A 20,764-nucleotide genomic window follows, 5' to 3' on the forward strand; every position below is an offset into this window, starting at 1 on the left:
TTATGTATTTTACCCAAATACTTTGATTATCCTACAACTGAGTATTGTGTTATGTTGTTGATGCATTTTACTTTTGGTATTAGTTCCACTACCTAGCAATGAGATTAATATTTGCCAAATAATACAAACATCGCCTTTAAATCATTAAAAGATCGGTGCTGATTCAGTTCGGCCACCATCTACTCCCTATGACAACGAGTTTGAACTTCAACAGCAGATTAATAACGGATTTTTTTCCTGAACCTAACAGAAACCAAAATAGTTTATTCCTCTTTTGTGAAGTTTTCTGGTACGATTTTAACATCGTATGTTTTAAGATCTGATGGTATGGCCAGTGATGATTTCAACTATTACAGGAGATACTGCATTGTAATTTGGATAGTTAATATTTTACTATTTTCTTGACTCATGAAATTTGATAAACTTAACTGCATTTAAGTCCCCTCCACTTACATACACTAAATGAAATATTGTAACAGATCCCTCCCATAGTATTAAGGCCCCTACTAGGGCAAACCGTCTTTCCGGGGAGTGACTGAGGCCGTTTTGTCGTGCAGTGTTTGTCACCACTTCTCTGGAAGGGGAAGGAATGTACAACATCGAAGTGGCAAAGAAAGTGGTGTAGGCATGCGTATTCAAATACAGAGATATGGAAACAGGCAGAATACATCAAATCTCTGCAAGTACGGGACCAACGACGACTGAAGAGAATCGTTCAGCGCGACAGAAGTGCAACCCTTTCGCAAATTACTGCAGATTTCAGTGCTCGGCCATCAACAAGTGTCAGTGTGCGAACCGTTCAACTAAAAATTATTGATATGGCCTTTGGGAGCCGAAGGGCCACTCGTGTACCCTTGATGACTACACGACACAAAGCTTGACGCCTAGCTTGGGTCCGCAACACTAACATTGGACTATTGATGACTGGAAACAGTTGCCTCCCCAGACAGGAACATTATTGAGCATATCTGGGATGCCTTGCAACGTGTCATTCAGAAGAGATCCCTACCCCCTTGTACTCTTACGGATTTATGGACAGCTCTGCAGGATTCATGGTATCAGTTCCCTCCAGCATCTCTTCAGACATTAGTCGAGTCCATGCCACGTCGTATTGCGGCACTTCTGTGTGTTCGCAGAGGCCCTACACGATATTAGGCAGGTGCACCAGTTTGTAAATTTGTGGTAAGTTCCTGTAGGACCCAACTGTTGAGGTCATCAGTCCGTAGGCTTCCACATTACTTAATGTAACTTACACTAACTTACGCTAAGGACAACACACACATACATGCCCGAGGAAGGACTCGAACCTCTGACGAGGGCGTGGCAAGGCGCCCTAGACCACGCGGCTAACCCTCGCGGCTGTAGCAGTTTCTTCACCTCTTCAGTGTATATTTATTCTCCACTGCTAAGACACTCCTACAGTCGAGTTAATTTAAGGAATCCCCTGACGTCTGACACTGCTTCTTACTGCTTCCAACTGCGAAGCACAAGCGGCTGTAGGCGAAACCAATGTTGTTGTTGCGGTCTTCAGTCCTGAGATTGGTTTGATGCAGCTCTCCATGCTACTCTATCCTGTGCAAGCTCCTTCATCTTCCAGTACCTACTGCAACCTACATCCTTCTGAATCTGCTTAGTGTATTGATCTCTTGGTCTCCCTCTACGATTTTGACCCTCCACGCTGCCCTCCAATGCTAAATTTGTGATCCCTTGATGCCTCAAAACATGTCCTACCAACCGATCCCTTCTTCTAGTCAAGTTGTGCCACAAACTTCTCTTCTCCCCAATCCTATTCAATACCTCCTCATTAGTTACGTAATCTACCCACCTTATCTTCAGCATTCTTCTGTAGCACCACATTTCGAAAGCTTCTATTCTCTTCTTGTCCAAACTAGTTATCGTCCATGTTTCACTTCCATACATGGCTACACTCCATACAAATACTTTCAGAAACGACTTCCTGTCACTTAAATCTATACTCGATGTTAACAAATTTCTCTTCTTCAGAAACGATTTCCTTGCCATTGCCAGTCTACATTTTATAGCCTCTCTACTTCGACCATCATCAGTTATTTTACTCCCTAAATAGCAAAACTCCTTTACTACTTTAAGTGTCTCATTTCCTAATCTAATTCCCTCAGCATCACCCGATTTAATTTGACTACATTCCATTATCGTCGTTTTGCTTTTGTTGATGTTCATTTTATATCCTCCTTTCAAGACACTGTCCATTCCGTTCAACTGCTCTTCCAAGTCCTTTGCTGTCTCTGACAGAATTACAATGTCATCGGCGAACCTCAAAGTTTTTACTTCTTCTCCATGAATTTTAATACCTACTCCGAATTTTTCTTTTGTTTCCTTTACTGCTTGCTCAATATACAGATTGAATAACATCAGGGAGAGGCTACAAACCTGTCTCACTCCTTTCCCAACCACTGCTTCCCTTTCATGCCCCTCGACTCTTATAACTGCCATCTGGTTTCTGTACAAATTGTAAATAGCCTTTCGCTCCCTGTATTTTACCCCTGCCACCTTCAGAATTTGAAACAGAGTATTCCAGTTAACGTTGTCAGAAGCTTTCTCTAAGTCTACATGTGCTAGAAACGTAGGTTTGCCTTTTCTTAATCTTTCTTCTAAGATAAGTCGTAAGGTTAGTATAGCCTCACGTGTTCCAACATTTCTACGGAATCCAAACTGATCTTCCCAGAGGTCCGCTTCTACCAGTTTTTCCATTCGTCTGTAAAGAATTCGCGTTAGTATTTTGCAGCTGTGAATTATTAAACTGATAGTTCGGTAATTTTCACATCTGTCAACACCTGCTTTCTTTGGGATTGGAATTATTATATTCTTCTTGAAGTCTGTGGGTATTTCGCCTGTCTCATACATCTTGCTCACCAGATGGTAGAGTTTTGTCGTGACTGGCTCTCCCAAGGCCATCAGTAGTTATAATGGAATGTTGTCTACTCCCGGGGCCTTGTTTCGACACAGGTCTTTCAGTGCTCTGTCAAACTCTTCACGCAGTATCTTATCTCCCATTTCATCTTCATCTACATCCTCTTCCATTTCCATAATATTGTCCTCAAGTACATCGCCCTTGTAGAAACCCTCTATATACTCCTTCCACCTTTCTGCCTTCCCTTCTTTGCTTAGAACTGGGTTGCCATCTCAGCTCTTGATATTCATACAAGTGGTTCTCTTCTCTCCAAAGGTCTCTTTAATTTTCCTGTAGGCAGTATCTATCTTACCCCTAGTGAGACAAGCCTCTACATCCTTACATTTGTCCTCTAGCCATCCCTGCTTATCCATTTTGCACTTCCTGTCGATATCATTTTTGAGACGTTTGTATTCCTTTTTGCCTGCTTCATTTACTGCATTTTTATATTTTCTCATTTCATCAATTAAATTCAATATTTCTTCTGTTACCCAAGGATTTGTATTAGCCCTCGTCTTTTTACCTACTTGATCCTCTGCTGCCTCCACTACTTCATCCCTCAGAACTACCTGTTCTTCTTCTACTGTATTTCTTCCCCCCATTCCTGTCAATTGTTCCCTTATGCTCTCCCTGAAACTCTCTACAACCTCTGGTTCTTTCAGTTTATACAGGTCCCATCTCCTTAAATTCCCACCTTTTTGCAGTTTCTTCAGTTTCAATCTGCAGTTCATAACCAATAGATTGTGGTCAGAATCCACATCTGAACCTGGAAATGTCTTACAATTTAAAAGCTGGTTCCTAAATCTCTGCCTTACCATTATATAATCTATCTGATACCTTTTAGTATCTCTAGGATTCTTCCAGGTATACAGCCTTCTTTTATGATTCTTGAACCAAGTGTTAGCTATGATTAAGTTATGCTCTGTGCAGAATTCTACAAGGCGGCTTCCTCTTTCATTTCTTCCCCCCAATCCATATTCACCTACTATGTTTCCTTCTCTCCCTTTTCCTACTGACGAACTCCAGTGACCCATGACTATTAAATTTTCGTCTCCCTTCACTACCTGAATAATTTCTTTTATCTCGTCATACATTTCATCAATTTCTTCATCATCTGCAGAGCTAGTTGGCATATAAACTTGTACTACTGTAGTAGGCATGGGCTTTGTGTCTATCTTGGCCACAATAATGCGTTCACTATGCTGTTTGTAGTAGCTAACCCGCACTCCTATTTTTTTATTCATTATTAAACCTACTCCTGCATTACCCCTATTTGATTTTGTATTTATAACCCTGTAATCACCTGACCAAAAGTCTTGTTCCTCCTGCCACCGAACTTCACTAATTCCCACTATATCTAACTTTAACCTATCCATTTCCCTTTTTAAATTTTCTAACCTACCTGCCCGATTAAGGGATCTGACATTCCACGCTCCGATCCGTAGAATGCCAGTTTTCTTTCTCCTGATAACGACGTCCTCTTGAGTAGTCCCCGCCCGGAGATCCGAATGGGGGACTATTTTACCTCCGGAATGTTTTACCCAAGAGGACGCCATCATCATTTAATCATACAGTAAAGCTGCATGCCCTCGGGAAAAATTACGGCTGTAGTTTCCCCTTGCTTTCAGCCGTTCGCAGTACCAGCACAGCAAGGCCGTTTTGGTTAATGTTACAAGGCCAGATCAGTCAATCATCCAGACTTTTGCCCCTGCAGCTACTGAAAAGGCTGCTGTCCCTCTTCAGGAACCACATGTTTGTCTGGCCCCTCAACAGATACCCCTCCGTTGTGGTTGCACCTACGGTACGGCCATCTGTATCGCTGAGGCACGCAAGCCTCCCCACCAACGGCAAGGTCCATGGTTCATGGGGGAAGGGCGAAACAATAGGCGTCTATAAAGCTATGAAGAGGTGTTGTCATAGAGACGTTTACAAAATCGCGATGAAGACACGCGAAGCAGTTGCGCCCAGTGTACAGAAACTGTCCGGCATCATCTCACACCGAATCTACTGCATACACTATGGGATCAAAAGTATCCGGACACTCACAAAAATGTACGTTTTTCACACTAGATGCATTGTGCTGCCACCTACTGTCAGGTACTTCATATCTGGGACCTCAGTAGTCATTAGAGATCGAGAGAGAGCAGAACGGTGCGCTCCGCGGAACTCACGGACTTCGAACGCGCTCAGGTGATTGAGTGTCTCTTGTGTCATACGTGTGTACGTGAGATTTCCACACTCCTAAACATCCCTAGGTCCACTGTTTCGGATGTGATAGTCAAGTGTAAACGTGAAGGGACACGTACCGCACAAAAGCGTACAGGCCGACCTCATCTGTTGACTGTCTGAGACCGCCGACAGTTGAAAAGGGTGGTAACGTGTAGTAGGCAGACATCTATCCAGACCATCACACAAGAATTCAAAACTGCATCAGGATCCTCTGCAAGTGGAAGGTGAGAAAACTTGCATGTATACAATACGTCAAGAAAGGCGATTAGTATATCATGATTGGTTTAGTAATTACTAACTGTGGCCCATAAAAAAAATAGAAGCTCTAAGTCACTGCCTACTCAAAATAAGTTTAAGTATTTGTGCTAGCCAGAGTTGTGACTTAAATATATTTTGTTGTACAACATATACATGGTGTTCGGAAACTCCTGTTGCAAACTTCTGTAAGCCGAAGAGGGAAGTGAGTACATAATATTCTGAATACGTGCCTTTTCCGTGCTACAGCCAGTTGAAAGCATGTTTGCTAGACAGGTAAGCAACAGGGTGGGTATGGTGGGGGATGGTTACGTCGGATCGGCTGATGTCATTCGATGTCGATCCTACCTCTCTGATCTCGTTCGAGCGTCATTCACGTGTCTGTGAGTGTTGGAGCAAGATGACTGGAATCAGCTTTGCACATTACAACAATGTGATTCTTATGAATGGCGAAGTAATACAACAGCTGCTAGTCACCTTTATCAATATCTTTTTACACAGCACCCGACTCCATCGCGTACCCTTTTCCCCATAATTACGCAAAGGCTTCGAGAAAGGGTATCTTCATCGCCCATCAGTCGTGACTGTGGTGATCCAAGGAGACGTCACAGAGCGGAATTGGAAGAGGACGTACTGCATCACGTTGAAGAGAACTCGTGAACGAGTACACGGACAATTTCTTTGACTATTAATGAGTGGTAAAACAAGTAATGTACTGGGTCACGTCTAATCAATTACTTGTAAAAGTGGTCACGTTACCATCACGTTTTCAATTGGTTGTAGCACAGAAACGCTACGTTTCCAGAGATGGGTTCCTAGTCAAAATATTAGCTGCTCACTCCCCTCTGCAAGTCGTAGAAGTCTGTAAAGAGAATTTCCGAATACCCTGCATTTATTCTACGACTGCCGAATACTAATTTACTTCGTACACTAGTTCTCAGGACTAAAAAATTTTACAATGTTGTCTCCGCTCTAAGGGCACTCATGACTCAATCTACAGACTTCAAAACTTTTGCTGGTACATTAGATACAGGATTTTGCTTATAGTACACAGTTAGTATACTGTTCAGTCCGAGAGTATGCATCAGTGAAAAGTGATTTTGTAGCTTTGTTCAGTTAAATATTAAATGCTTTTATTACAGACAGCGCTCCTCGATAAAACTGGTTTGCAGCAGTTTGCTTTATCACTAAAGTAACACGTATTTATCGAATAATTTCAGGAATTCTGTGCTGTTGTTTCATTTACGGAAAATGAAAAGTAATAAACAGTTAGTGTGGCTTCATTTTAGTTTAGACAGTGACATAACGGCAGTACTTCATGGGATACTTTAATAGCCTAGAAAGAGATATCGTCACAAAGATCTCGCGTTCCCCAAGATAGTTTTATAGGCCCTTTGGCATTCCTTATCTATATGAACGATTTGGGAGACAATCTGAGCAGGCGTCTTAGGTTGTTTGCAATTGACGCTGTCCTTTATCAACTTGTAAAGTCATCAGATGTTGAAAGCAAATTGCAACTCCATTTAGTAAAGATGTCTGTATGGTGCGGAAATTGGCGGTTGACCCTAAATTACGAAAAGAGTGAGGTCATCCGCATGAGTGCTAAAAGGAATCCGTTAAACCTCGGTTACACGATAAATCAGTCAAATCTAATGGCCGTAAATTCAACCAAATACCTAGGAATTACAATTACGAATAACTTAAATTGGAAAGGACACACAGATGATGTTGTGGGGAAGCCTAACCAAAGACTGCATTTTATTGGCAGGAGAGACCCCTTACACTACGCTTGTCCATCCTCTTTTAGAGTACTGCTGCGCGATGTGGGATCCTTAACGGATATCACTGACGGAGTACATCGAAAAAGTTCAGAGCAGGGCAGCACGTTTTTTATTATAGCGAAAGAGGTCACTAAAATGATACAGGATTTGGAGTGGACATCATTAAAACAAAGTCGTTTTTCGTTGCGGAGGTACCTTCTCGGGAAATTTAAATCCCCAGCTTTCTCCTCTGAACCCGAAAATATTTTGTTGACGCCGACCTACAAAGGGAGAAACGATCACCATAATAAAATAAGGGAAATCAGAGCTCGCACGTAAAGTTATAGGTATTTGCTTTTTCCGAGGGCTAAACGAGATTGGAATGATAGAGAATTGTGAAGCTGGTTCAATGATCCCTCTGCTAGGCATTTAAATGTGATTTGCACAGTATACCTGTATATGTAGATGTATAATATGTTTTCCAGCGTGAAAGCTCCTTTGTGGGCAGGTATGCTGTCTTGAAAAACAATACATTTTAATCCATATCATTACTCGCCTAATTTTTTATCTGTTTAGCTCGTAAGATTTTATTGTATCTTTTACTGTCGAACCCAATGCGAAGTACTCAATAGGGAGCGCTCCTTCAGAATTGGAGAAAACACTGGCCATAATCTTTCTGGCAGGCGGAAAGGACTCCGTCGATAATTTTCACTGTTGTCAACACTTGCTCTCTTTGGTATTGAAAATTTGGTAAGAAGTAAGGTTTCGCAGCACAAGTGAAGGAAAAAAACTAAGAAAATTGTTAATTTGTTATTATATCGCACGAAAAGAAAAATATTTCTTGTGTCGCTTGATATCTTACTTCAAACTTGAAATTAAAACATTCTCGAAAATCTTGAAATCCCTGGGACCGACATGTTGTCTGTATCAACGACAATAACATGCAAAAACCACTGAGATTTTCGATTCCCGGAATGGATGAACTGTCTATACACGTAATTAATTTTGTATGGAACCCTCAGAGTGCTCGTCTTATTCGCACCTGCCAACACTTTTCCTTTCCTTTTTTTTACAAAATACGTTTACAGTACTGTTGTGTTCTCGGTACTCTGTTGAATATTTCTAGACTTTCTCCACGTGACAAACCATGCAGAAAGTCTTTCTAACGTGCGTTAGTAGAAGGCTCATGGTCTTTGAGCCAAACTGAGCTTTCCTCTGGAGTTCCAAAGTTTAAAATATCGATTAGTGGTTTTTGTTGGCTACAGTTCTACTAGCTAAAAACTTAATAGTGTGTTTCAGTACTAACATCATCACAAATAAAAAATAGAGCCGCAGTATAAATGGCACTTGGAACAAAAACTTTATTGATGCTATTTTGTCGAATACTGACATTTTTGAGACCGTGGCTGTAAAGAGAATACAAGTTGACTCTTCTAAAGCGGAGAACAGCAACCAGACACTGTTAAAAACGCTATTGGTTTACAAAAACAATTCCGATACCAGTTTCGAACCGACAGGTTCATCTTCTGGCGGCTGTTCCACTCCTGTAGTAAATTTGTTGTCGTTTACATTATTACAAAAACAGCCAACAAGTAATGTAAACAACAACAAATATTATACGAACGTGAACAACCCTCTGAAGATAAACCTGTCGGTTCGAAACCGGTAAAGGTGCTATTTGTATAAATAAACAGCATTATGAAAAGTGGCTGGTTATTGTGTTTACCTCTGAACCAGACTGAAAGCTTTCTTAATGGCAACTATAACCAGTCTGTTTACTTAGAATGTTTATTTTCTGATTTGTCCCACTATTTTTTGTGATGATGCGATGAGCAGCATAATTCTATGGTATCCGAATGCCTTCTCAATTTTTTGGATAAGAATCAGTTACGTATATATAGAGGTACATTCTTTTTCCTTTCTTCTGCCAAATGTCAGATTTGGAACTCGGAACCTTTTTCCATTTAGAGTCTTCAATTATTGTTCGTGCCAGGTGTCCCGATAGATCTACTGCTACCTCTCCCTCCTTTTGGGTCGTTAGATTTCGCCCTTAGTGCACTGAAGTACGGTGGCTAAACTAGGTGTTCACTGAACTAGAAAATCGCAATGATATGGACACAGGTCGAGGGATGCATAAATTTTAAAAATCTTCTTCCGGAAATGAAGTACACGAGGCGCTTAGCAAAAAGGTGACTGAAAGTCCACTGGACCTGACGGGATACCAATTCGATTCTACACAGAGTACGCGAAAGAACTTGCCCCCCTTCTAACAGCCGTGTACCGCAAGTCTCTAGAGGAACGGAAGGTTCCAACTGATTGGAAATTAGCACAGGTAGTCCCAGTCTTCAAGAAGGGTCGTCGAGCAGATGCGCAAAACTATAGACCTATATCTCTGACGTCGATCTGTTGTAGAATTTTAGAACATGTTTTTTGTTCAAGTATCATGTCGTTTTTGGAAACGCAGAATCTACTATGTAGGAATCACCATGGATTCCGGAAACAGCGATCCTGTGAGACCCAACTCTCTTTATTTGTTCATGAGACCCAGAAAATATTAGATACAGCTTCCCAGGTAGATCCTATTTTTCTTGACTTCCGGAAGGCGTTCGATACAGTTCCGCACTGTCGCCTGATAAACAAAGTAAGAGCCTACGGAATATCAGACCAGCTGTGTGGCTGGATTGAAGAGTTTTTAGCAAACAGAACACAGCATGTTGTTATCAATGGAGAGACGTCTACAGACGTTAAAGTAACCTCTAGCGTGCCACAGGGGAGTGTTATGGGACCATTGCTTTTCACAGTATATATAAATGACCTAGTAGATAGTGTCGGAAGTCCCATGCGGCTTTTCGCGGATGATGCTGTAGTATGCAGAGAAGTTGCAGCATTAGAAAATTGTAGCGAAATGCAGGAAGATCTGCAGCGGATAGGCACTTGGTGCAGGGAGTGGCAACTGTCCCTTAACATAGACAAATGTAATGTATTGCGAATACATAGAAAGAAGGATCCTTTATTGTATGATTATATGATAGCGGAACAAACACTGGTAGCAGTTACTTCTGTAAAATATCTGGGAGTATGCGTGCGGAACGATTTGAAGTGGAATGTTCATATAAAATTAATTGTTGGTAAGGCGGGTACCAGGTTGAGATTCATTGGGAGAGTCCTTAGAAAACGTAGTCCATCAACAAAGGAGGTGGCTTACAAAACACTCGTTCGACCTATACTTGAGTATTGCTCATCAGTGTGAGATCCGTACCAGGTCGGGTTGACGGAGGAGATAGAGAAGATCCAAAGAAGAGCGGCGCGTTTCGTCACAGGGATATTTGGTAACCATGATAGCGTTACGGAGATGTTTAACGAACTCAAGTGGCAGGCTCTGCAAGAGAGGCGCTCTGCATCGCGGTGTAGCTTGCTCGCCAGGTTTCGAGAGGGTGCGTTTCTGGATGAGGTATCGAATATATTGCTTCCCCCTACTTATACCTCCCGAGGAGATCACGAATGTAAAATTAGAGAGATTCGAGCGCGCACGGAGGCTTTCAGACAGTCGTTCTTCCCGCAAACCATACGCGACTGGAACAGGAAAGGGAGGTAATGACAGTGGTACGTAAAGTGCCCTCCGCCATACACCGTTGGGTGGCTTGCGGAGTATATATGTAGATGTAGATGTAAGTGTCAGGAAGTCGTTTCTGAAAGTATTTGTATGGAGTGTAGCCATGTATGGAAGTGAAACATGGACGATAAACAGTTTGGACAAGAAGAGAATGGAAGCTTTCGAAATGTGGTGCTACAGAAGAATGCTGAAGATAAGGTGGGTAGATCACGTAACTAATGAGGAGGTATTGAATAGGATTGGGAAGAAGAGAAGTTTGTGGCTCAACTTGACTAGAAGAAGGGATCGGTTGGTAGGACATGTTTTGAGGCATCAAGGGATCACAAATTTAGCATTGGAGGGCAGCGTGGAGGGTAAAAATCGTAGAGGGAGACCAAGAGATCAATACACTAAGCAGATTCAGAAGGATGTAGGTTGCAGTAGGTACTGGGAGATGAAGAAGCTTGCACAGGATAGAGTAGCATGGAGAGCTGCATCAAACCAGTCTCAGGACTTAAGACCACAACAACAACAACAGATGTAGAAACATGTTTGCCTTGAAACAGAAGTACAAAACAAATTACCATCACGCATACGGCGACCGCAGATATGAAAAGCCGCTGAATTGTGTTAAGTAATGTTACGCGGCCGTTCTTTGCATAAAGTCACACTCAAGTTCAGTAATAGTTCTCTCACCATACTTTCATGTACTTCTGAGTCGTTCTGTGAATACGACGAATAGTGGCAAACTTTTAACTACCACCTCGAAGAAATAAAGTTGTGTAATTCACTATTCATGTGTTTACGGGTACCTTTTTGTATTCCTGTTACGCATCGAAATCCCCGTATCATAGTACTGCAGCTCATTGAAAAGCGAAGATATTTATCAATCAGCCATTGCACAGTTAACACTTCACAATTGTGTACACATTTAAGGAATAAAATTTACTAGCTGAGAAACCCGGAAATGCCCGGGTATTCGTTTTGCCAGTTTTGTATTAAACACGAAAAGAAAAAATGAACTGTGGTCGTAGTGCAATATCGAAAAAACTCTCATTTCCACGAGTTCATGAAAATATCTCTGAAATGACACCATGTGATCAAAAGTATCCGGACACCTGGCTGAAAATGACTAACTTCGTGGCGCCCTCCATCGGTAATGCTGGAATTCAATATAGGATTCAGGTCAGGACTCTGTGCAAGACAGTCCATTACAGGGACGTTATTGTCGTGTGGCCACTCCGCCACAGGCTGTGCGTTATCAGCAGGTGCTCGATCGTGTTGAAAGGTGCAGTCGCCATCTCCGAATTGCTCTTCAACAGTGGGAAGCAAGAAGGTGCTTAAAACATCAATGTAGGCCTGTGCAGTGGTAGTGCCAGGCAAAACAAGGGGTACAATCCCACTCCACGAAAAACACGACTACACCATAACACCACCGCTTCCGAATTTTACTGTTGGTACTAAAAACGCTGGCTGATGGCGTTCACCGTTCATTCGCCATACCCACACTCTGCCATCGGATCGCCACATTGTGTACCGTGATTCGTCACTCCACACGACGTTTTTCCACTGTTCAATCGTCCAATGTTTACGCTCCTTACACCAAGCTAGGCGTCGTTTGGTATTTATCGGCGTGATGCGTGGCTTATGAGCACCAGCTCGACCATGAAATCAAAGTTTTCTCACCTTCCACTTGCAGAGGATCCTGATGCAGTTCTGAATTCCTGTGTGATGGTCTTTTGTACAACAGATCGTTAATATTAACAAGCATCATGCCATAAACGAACATGTTAAATCCACATACAGTATTGGAGTGCATACAGCAGACAGTAGCTATCGTGCTGAAGCACATAGCAAAACTGAAGTGGCATGTGATGTTCAGTCATAGAAAGATCGGCAGAGATCGTAGAACTGCAACCAAAGATACTACGAATGACAAATGCATATTCTAGAAATTATATCTCAGGATGAATTCTTCTCGGGTTATCACTCGTCATGTCATAACGTTCCTTTCATTGACTCAATCACAAAATTAACAGGAGTAAACGAAAAAATAAAGACATTAATATCAAAAGGAAGACTGAACATATAATTTTGTCAAACGAAACAAAATTTGCATTCAGCTTGTATCCATATTACAAGATTATCTAAAAGAAAGTGTCCAGGAGAATGAACGTACCATCTTATCAAACCATCAAATGACACAAACGTTTGTTAAGAGCTTATATACATATTACATTATTTTGATTTTATAAAATAAGAGATGTATTACTGTGTGATAACTGAAGGCGGTCTATATTCATAGGCACAGATCATTATAAAAATTACAAAGTTTTGTATGATCACTAGGAATATATTCCATATATTTTTATTTACATGTAAAATAATTATTATCAGAGAAAGGGAAGCACTAAAGCAGCTTTCTAGAGTATCATCGTGGCCGGGTTATAAATTAAAAATGAAAACATTAGAAAGAAAAAAATTAATAAAGTCGTGACTGATCCACCAGATGGAAATAAATACAAGACCAGACTGTTCATCAAGGTACAAAGAAATACAACTTACAACTGTGTCTGAATCTCTAATAATTCAAACAATTGACCAGTATTCGTGACTGCAAATGTAACAAATTCTTGGAACCGAGCTTGAAAAATCGGCAAAGTTCGACAAATCGCGAAAATAAGTCATAGTTCTAACCAAGACGCCGAAATTTTTTTAAGCAATGAGGGCCCACACGTGAATAGTTCTATCTGAAATAGGTGACCGATACTGCCTAACACTGGTCCGTCGTCTGTCCAGGTCTGCAACTGAGTACCACGCTCCCATCTCTGGTCTGTCCTTACATACCCTCGGACTGGATTTCCTGCAACGACCTGCCGTTAGGCTCACAAGTTACCAATGTACAAAATGTTAGTTTCTTTATCATTAATATGCAGGATACTGGCGTTTTGTCCTGTTAAAGATGTTGAAGTAACTTGTACAATGGATAATTCGTCCACAATTAATGAAAATATAAAAAGCAAGATTGCACAATTTTGCAAAATGATAAAGAGTGCCCAGAATTTGTTGGTAACAAACAAAGCGTACATCATTCTAGTGAAAAATTAATCCCCTTACCTTTCTGTTGTTTCAATAAGTTTCCTCATAACTTAAAAAGAATTTAAATTATGAGTGATTTTAATTATAAAAATTAAGTACAAAATAATCTAATAAGTCATATGAACCACATGTCATAAAAACAGTATGTGGTTTGTATGACACTACCCTTGCACTATCACATTGCTGTTATGTGTAACTGTGTCGTTTGATTAATTAAAAAGGCTTTTCATCAACTTTTTACATAAAGTATTTAATCCATGAAATGTGAAATGTGAAATTTCTCCCAAAAGTAAATACTGTACATGAGCTCATGCTGCTCGCCAAGCTTTTTATTCTGACACCTCAATCGTTTCTGTATCACTTTTGGTTATCATTTCCAGTTTTTCGAGATTTATCAGTTACCCTTTTCTTCACTCTAATTCACTTTTATTAATTTACTAGGCACAGATACAGATTGTTAATATTATACGGTTTCAGAATGTAACACTTTACATTTTCTGGTACTCCAAGATTACGCATCCAATTTGATTTTCGTCTTCCACTTTTGTCTACCTGTCCATGAATTTTCTTTAGTATTTTTGGTTCTGATAGATGTCTGAATTACTTGAATCCATGTGATCGGCGGTCTCCCTCTTTTCTTTCTTCCTGTTAGCTATCATTCCACAATTCTCTGTGGTAATCTCTCCTTTCACACCCTTTTTCTATGTCCATGCCATAACTATTGTTTTTCTTATCTAAAATCTGCAATTGAATTTGTAACGTCCATTTTCTTCTTGATGACTTCGTTTGTGATTCTTTCTCGGCTAGTGGACCGCCTCAAATGTCCATCTCCGTTACCGTCAACCTTTTTACTGTTTGCGATTCTAGTGTGTCCATACTTCTGATCCATATGTCATAATGCTTCTGATAATTGGCTTGAAGATTTTTCTTTTTGTTTCCTTTCTAATCTGTTAGTCCCATAAAATAACATTTTATGTGACGCTGGAGGCAGTCATTTTGAGCACCTACTATATTTAATTTGTAAATGATGAGGTCGTTGTTGTGGGCAGTAGCGGCTACCTGATAAAACAATTTGAACAAGTGAAGAAAATAGTCTCGATCCAAATGGATTTAGCCTGAATGTTTCACGTGTTCTGTGCTTTGCACATGTCTACACGTATGGGTCCTCCCTGTTTCCTAGCATTCATTGGTGTGGGGTGTCGCATTGTCCTGCTAGAGTTGCCCAAGTCCGTCGTAATGCACAATGGACATGAATGGCTGCAGGTGATCAGACAGTTTGCTTACGTACGTGTCACCTGTCAGAGTCGTAACTAGACGTATTGGGGGTCCCATATCATTCCAACTGCACACGTCCCACACCATTTCAGAGCCTCCACCAGCCTAAACAATCCCCTGATTAGATGGAGGTTCCATGGATTCATGAGTTTGTCTCCATACTCGTACATTCGCACGATGCAATTTGAAACGAGACTCGTCCGACCAGGAAACATGTTTCCAGACAACAGTCCAATGATGATGTTGACGGGGCCAGGTGAGGCGTAGAGCTTTGTGTCATAGTCATCAAGGGCACACGAATGGGCCTTCTGTTCCGAAAGCCCATATCGATGATGTTTCATTGAATGGTTCGCACGCTGACACTTGTTGATGTCCCAGCATTGAAATCAGCAGCAATCTGCCGAAGGGTTGCACTTCTGTCAGGTTTAACGATACACTTCAATCGTCGTTTGTCCCGTTCTTGCAAGATCTTTTACTTGATATTCATGGTACACTCTTGAAATGGTCGTACGGGAAAATCTCCACTTCATGGCTACCTCGGAGATGCTGTGTCCCATCGCTCGTGCGCCGATTTTGACACCCCGTTCAAAATCACTTAAATCTTGATATCCTGCCATTGTAGCAGCAGTAACCGATGTAACAACTGCACCAGACACTTACTGTCTTACATAGGAGTTGCCGCCGGCCGATGTGCCCGAGCGGTTCTAGGCGCTTCAGTCTGGATCTGCGCCACCGCTACGGTCGCAGGTTCGAATCCTGCCTCGGGCATGGATGTGTGTGATGTCCTTAGGTTAGTTAGGTTTAAGTAGTTCTAAGTTTTAGGGGACTGATGACCTCAGCAGTTAAGTCCCATAGTGCTCAGAGCCATTTTTTAGGCGTTGCCGGCCGCAGACCCATATTCTGCCTGTTTACAAATCTCTGTATTTGAATACGCATGCCTATACAAGTTTCTTTGGCGCTTCAGTATATGTGTGTGCGAACTTTTAGGAAGTTAAAAACTAATGTCTAGTGTTTTCAGCCAGTTATTGACATCATTGGTGCCACTATGTATGTCTCGCATTGTGTTCACACATCTCCTTCTTGGACACTCCATCGTCAAGTGCTGTTGTGCTGTTTCGTCTGTAACACACTGTCGCAATCGTAGAAGGGTTTTTCAGTTTTTCTCCACTTTTGAAGCCATAATTTGCATCTTATATGATTTGTTCTAATTTAAAGATGCCCATTCCTTTCGTGGTAAACTGAAACCACAGAAAGCTCTGCATGGACTGTTGATCAAACCTGAGTCAATGGTCTCTGCCGACACCGGACTTTTCTGCTCTTTTACAGGAAACTGTTTGAAAATGACAGCCATGAAGTTCGAGTTTGCCACGTCAGAGCAACGGGCGGCCATCAGGAAACAGCTGGGCACCAGTGAGGACGAGATCCAGCAGTCGCTGGCCACGCTGAGGGACTGGTTGCAGGCCCAGCCGCACCTACCCGACACCATAGGTAACTCGGACCAGAAGCAGATCAGTGTTACAAAACTGTTTTCATCAATTACTTAAATCACTTCCAAAACAACTGCGCATCCTCGTATGTGGTTTCAGGTTAGTAATTAACTGTATGTTGTGAGAGCTCTAATGTTTATGAGTTGTTGCTCTGTGTACACACCAGCTCAGTTCTCTTCCCATTTCTGTCTCTTCGCTTCCACGTTAGTATCGGACTGTATACAACAAACGTACCATCCTAATCTAAGAGTCTAGATCCATAGGTGTTCGTACAGTTCCTCCGTCCCATTTCCTTTCTATCCCCCACAGTTGACAACTGCCCTGTTCGTGCATTGTGTTCGTGCAGAGTGTGTGTGTGTGTGTGTGTGTGTGTGTGTTCTTCGCTCTTCTTTTGTAGCAACGTTTCGTTTTGCGACTGCATTATGGCTTTCTCATTCCTCCTCCATCTTCACAGCACTCGTGATGTCTAAATTTTTTAAATTCTGTGCTTACAGTGTAATTTCTCCCACGTTCAGCACCCAACGTAGAAATTCAAGATTTTTCTACCCTTAATGGTGAAGAGATTTTGTTTGTAGAGCAAACTCATGAACTTCATACGAAGATAGGAACTTTAATAGTGGCAACCATTTATTTACAGCTCGTACAAAATAGATACGTGTTTCAAAGTTTTACTGACCTCCAAAGTAGTCACCAGCATTGTGTATAACCCGCTTCTAGCGATGTGGAAGTCGTAGGATACTCTTAGCAGTGCCAGTTGTGTTGACAGTTCGAGCGGCGCGTTCTATTGCCTGACGAATTTGTAGCAGTTCTGAAGCGAATGCCGTGAAGTGTATCCTTCAGTTTAGAAATCGAGTTGAACTTACGAGGGCTTAAGTCAGGGGAGTGAAGTAGGTGGTATAGCACTTAGCAGCCCCATCAGTCAAACCAGTTACAGCTTGCACTGTACGTGCTTAGCCGGCCGCGGTGGTCTAGCGGTTCTAGGCGCGCAGTCCGGAACCGCGCGACTGCTACGGTCGCAGGTTCGAATCCTGCCTCGGGCATGGGTGTGTGTGATGTCCTTAGGTTAGTTAGGTTTAAGTAGTTCTAAGTTCTAGGGGACTGATGACCACAGATGTTAAGTCCCATAGTGCTCAGAGCCATTTGAACCATTTTTTTGTACGTGCTTGAGCATTTTCCTGCAAATTGATGGTCAGGCCCAGCAGAAAGTGTCATCACTTCTGCCCCTGTATTGTTCGTTTTTGGAACCCTACCTACGACCAGCATAGAGACAGAAGTGATGACACTTTCTGCAGGACCTGACCCTTATTTTGCAGGACAATGCTCAAGCACGTAAAGTGCGAGCTGTTACTGATTTGTTTGACTGATGAGGCTGCTAAGTGCTATATCACCTACTGCACTCCCCTGACTTAAGCCCTCGTAAGTTCAGCTCGATTTCTAAACTGAATGAAACGCTTCACGGCATTCGCTTCAGAACTGCTACAAATTCGTCGGGCAGTAGACTGCGCCACTCGGTCAACACAACTGGCACTGCTAAGAGTATCCTACGACTTCCTCATCGCTAGCAGCGGGTTATATATAATGCTGGTGACTACTTTGGAGGTCAGTAAAACATTGATACACGTATCTATTTTGTACGAGCTGTAAATAAATAGTTTCCACTATTAAAGTTCCAAACCTCGTATAATATTTGCTAAGAAAAGGCACTGAAATGACAGACAAATGACGTTTTATTTAAATGACAATACCGTTACACGGAAAATCCACATACGAGAACAAACTTTTTTGCGTAAAGTATTCTAGAAACGTTTAAAACTGAGGCGTACGAAGCTTATAGGAAACTCCGAAATAGAACCAAGCAGAGCGTGAGGAATGCCAAAATCAGACATGCCCGCTCTGTCGTATGCGGCATATCAAAACCTGCTGCACTGTGGAAAAAGCTGCGCAGTTTCGGTATAGGGAAGCGAAGATCTGACGCTGTTTATCAAGCGTCTGCAGAAGAATTAAACGATTTCTTCTCAACAGCTGTAAACTGCCACGCAGCGACAAATTATCAGCCCCAAGATATCAATCTCTCGAGAGACAAGTTTTTCCTAAAACATGTCACTACCGGCACAGTACACAAGGCAATTACGAGAATCTCTTCCGAGGCAGTAGGAAATGATGGAGTGAGCATTGGCATGATCAAGAACGTCGTAGACACTATTACTCCAATAATCACAGACATCTTCAACCTGTCTCTTGTCAGTAGTACATATCCTACTGAGTGGAAGCAAAGTTTAATTCAACCTATACCCAAGACTGACAACCCTAAGTCGCCAGGTGACTACAGGCCGATCAGCATACTACCTGCAATATCTAAAGCCCTAGAATACATCGTCCATGAACAGCTGACGGATTACCTCAAAACTCATAACATCCATGACAAATATCAGTCAGGCTTTCGAAAGCACCATAGTACAGCAACTGCATTAATCAAAGTAACTGATGACATTAAACATGCTATGGACAGACGTGAAGCTACAATCCTAACACTGCTTGACTTTAGCAAGGCTTTTGATACAGTTGACTTTGATATATTACTAATTAAAATGAAGCAGCTGAATTTCTCAAACAGCGCAATACACTGGTTCGACAGCTACCTCAAAAACAGAAGTCAACAAGTCATTTGTGGGTCGGAAAAGTCATCATGGAAAAACGTGCGCTCTGGAGTTCCCCAAGGCTCCGTCCTTGGTCCATTACTCTTCTCACTGTACATTAATGATATTTCTTCAGTGATTCACTCCTGCAACTACCATCTATATGCCGACGACATCCAACTGTACATAAGTGCAAGCCCCAAGAACATTGCTGACGCAGTAGCGAGTATGAACGCAGATCTTTGCTCTGTTTCTCGATGGGCACAGAACCTAGGTCTGAAACTAAACCCCAAGAAATCCCAGGTCATACTTATATCTCATCCAAAGTTAATCAGTCGGTACTTTCACGAAACAGTCCCTCAAATACACCTCAATGGTACCCAACTACCATACCAAAAAACAGTAAAAGACCTTGGAATAATCTTGGATGAACACCTAAACTGGGAAGAACAAACAGTTACAGCTTGCCGGAAATCGCTCTCCTCCCTACATGCAATTCAGAAATTTAGAAAAATATTTCCAACCCATGTTAAACAAAAATTAGTCCAAACACTAGTCTTGCCTAATCTTTACTACTGTGATGTAGTTCAACACGGCACAAATAGTGAAAATTCGAGACGCCTCGAGCTAGTGATGAACGCCTGCGTTAGATACGTATGCAATATACGGTTGTATGATCATATCAGTCCTTCATACTCCCAGCTAGGTTGGATACGCCCACATAAGGCACGCGATCTCCACACGATGTGCTTACTTCATCGATTTCTTAGCCACTGGTGCCCCCAATACTTATCTTCTCACATTAAACACCTATCATCATTCCACAACCGCAATACCAGATCGGATACGTCTAGCATCTTGGCTGTACCTTTACATAACACAAAATCTTTCTCCATGTCATTCTCCATCTCAGCCATACGACTATGGAACGCGCTCCCCTGTGATCTGCGTCTTATCCGGAACCACTCAACATTCAAGAGTGAACTCAAGACTTACATATTAGGGACGGTATAGCCACCATTGTTGGGCCCCTCTCATCTCTTTCTTTCTCCTCTCCATCATAGCTTCGAATTTTACCATTCTATTTCTCTTCCTCTAACCTGTCTACCTCTTCTATATCTCTTTCACCCCATTCTATCGTCTTATGTCTCTGCTTGATGAGAATAACTCACAAGCTGCAAGAATATAACGAGAAAATTCCCAACTAGCAATAGGACTGACATTCATAAAAGAAAAATATGTTTACTTTCATATACATAGTCATTATTATTATTATTATTATTATTTTCGATTATTCCCATTTAAGAGAGCGTTTGAACTTGAATTCCTTTATGATGATTGTTTATGTTTTTTCTGAGCCCAAATTTTCTTCATGTGTTCACTGTGTTGTTTCTTTCGCTCCGCTGTCCATTTGCATCCTGTTCTCTTCTGTGTTGTGGTGTCAAATTTATGTTTTTTGATGATGTTCCTGAATTCAGTTCTATTTTCTGCATAATTTACTG

General features: G+C 41.7%; 1 protein-coding gene across 2 annotated transcripts in view; it reads left to right on the forward strand.

Annotated features, from left to right (window-relative positions):
- Positions 1-20,764, forward strand: part of LOC126259403 (alpha-tocopherol transfer protein-like) — a 154,163-nt gene that overhangs the window by 28,138 nt on the left and 105,261 nt on the right. Inside the window, exon 2 of one of the 2 annotated variants that reach the window (XM_049956175.1) lies at positions 16,466-16,627. The exons of the other annotated variant lie outside the window; for it this stretch is intronic. Within the exon in view, the coding sequence (XP_049812132.1) occupies positions 16,480-16,627 (148 nt within the window). The 5' untranslated portion in view covers positions 16,466-16,479. The remainder of the gene's footprint in view (positions 1-16,465; positions 16,628-20,764) is intronic. 2 annotated transcript variants of the gene reach the window in all.

Source organism: Schistocerca nitens, chromosome 5 (genome assembly GCF_023898315.1).
Source record: "Schistocerca nitens isolate TAMUIC-IGC-003100 chromosome 5, iqSchNite1.1, whole genome shotgun sequence".
Taxonomy (NCBI): Eukaryota; Metazoa; Arthropoda; class Insecta; order Orthoptera; family Acrididae; genus Schistocerca; species Schistocerca nitens.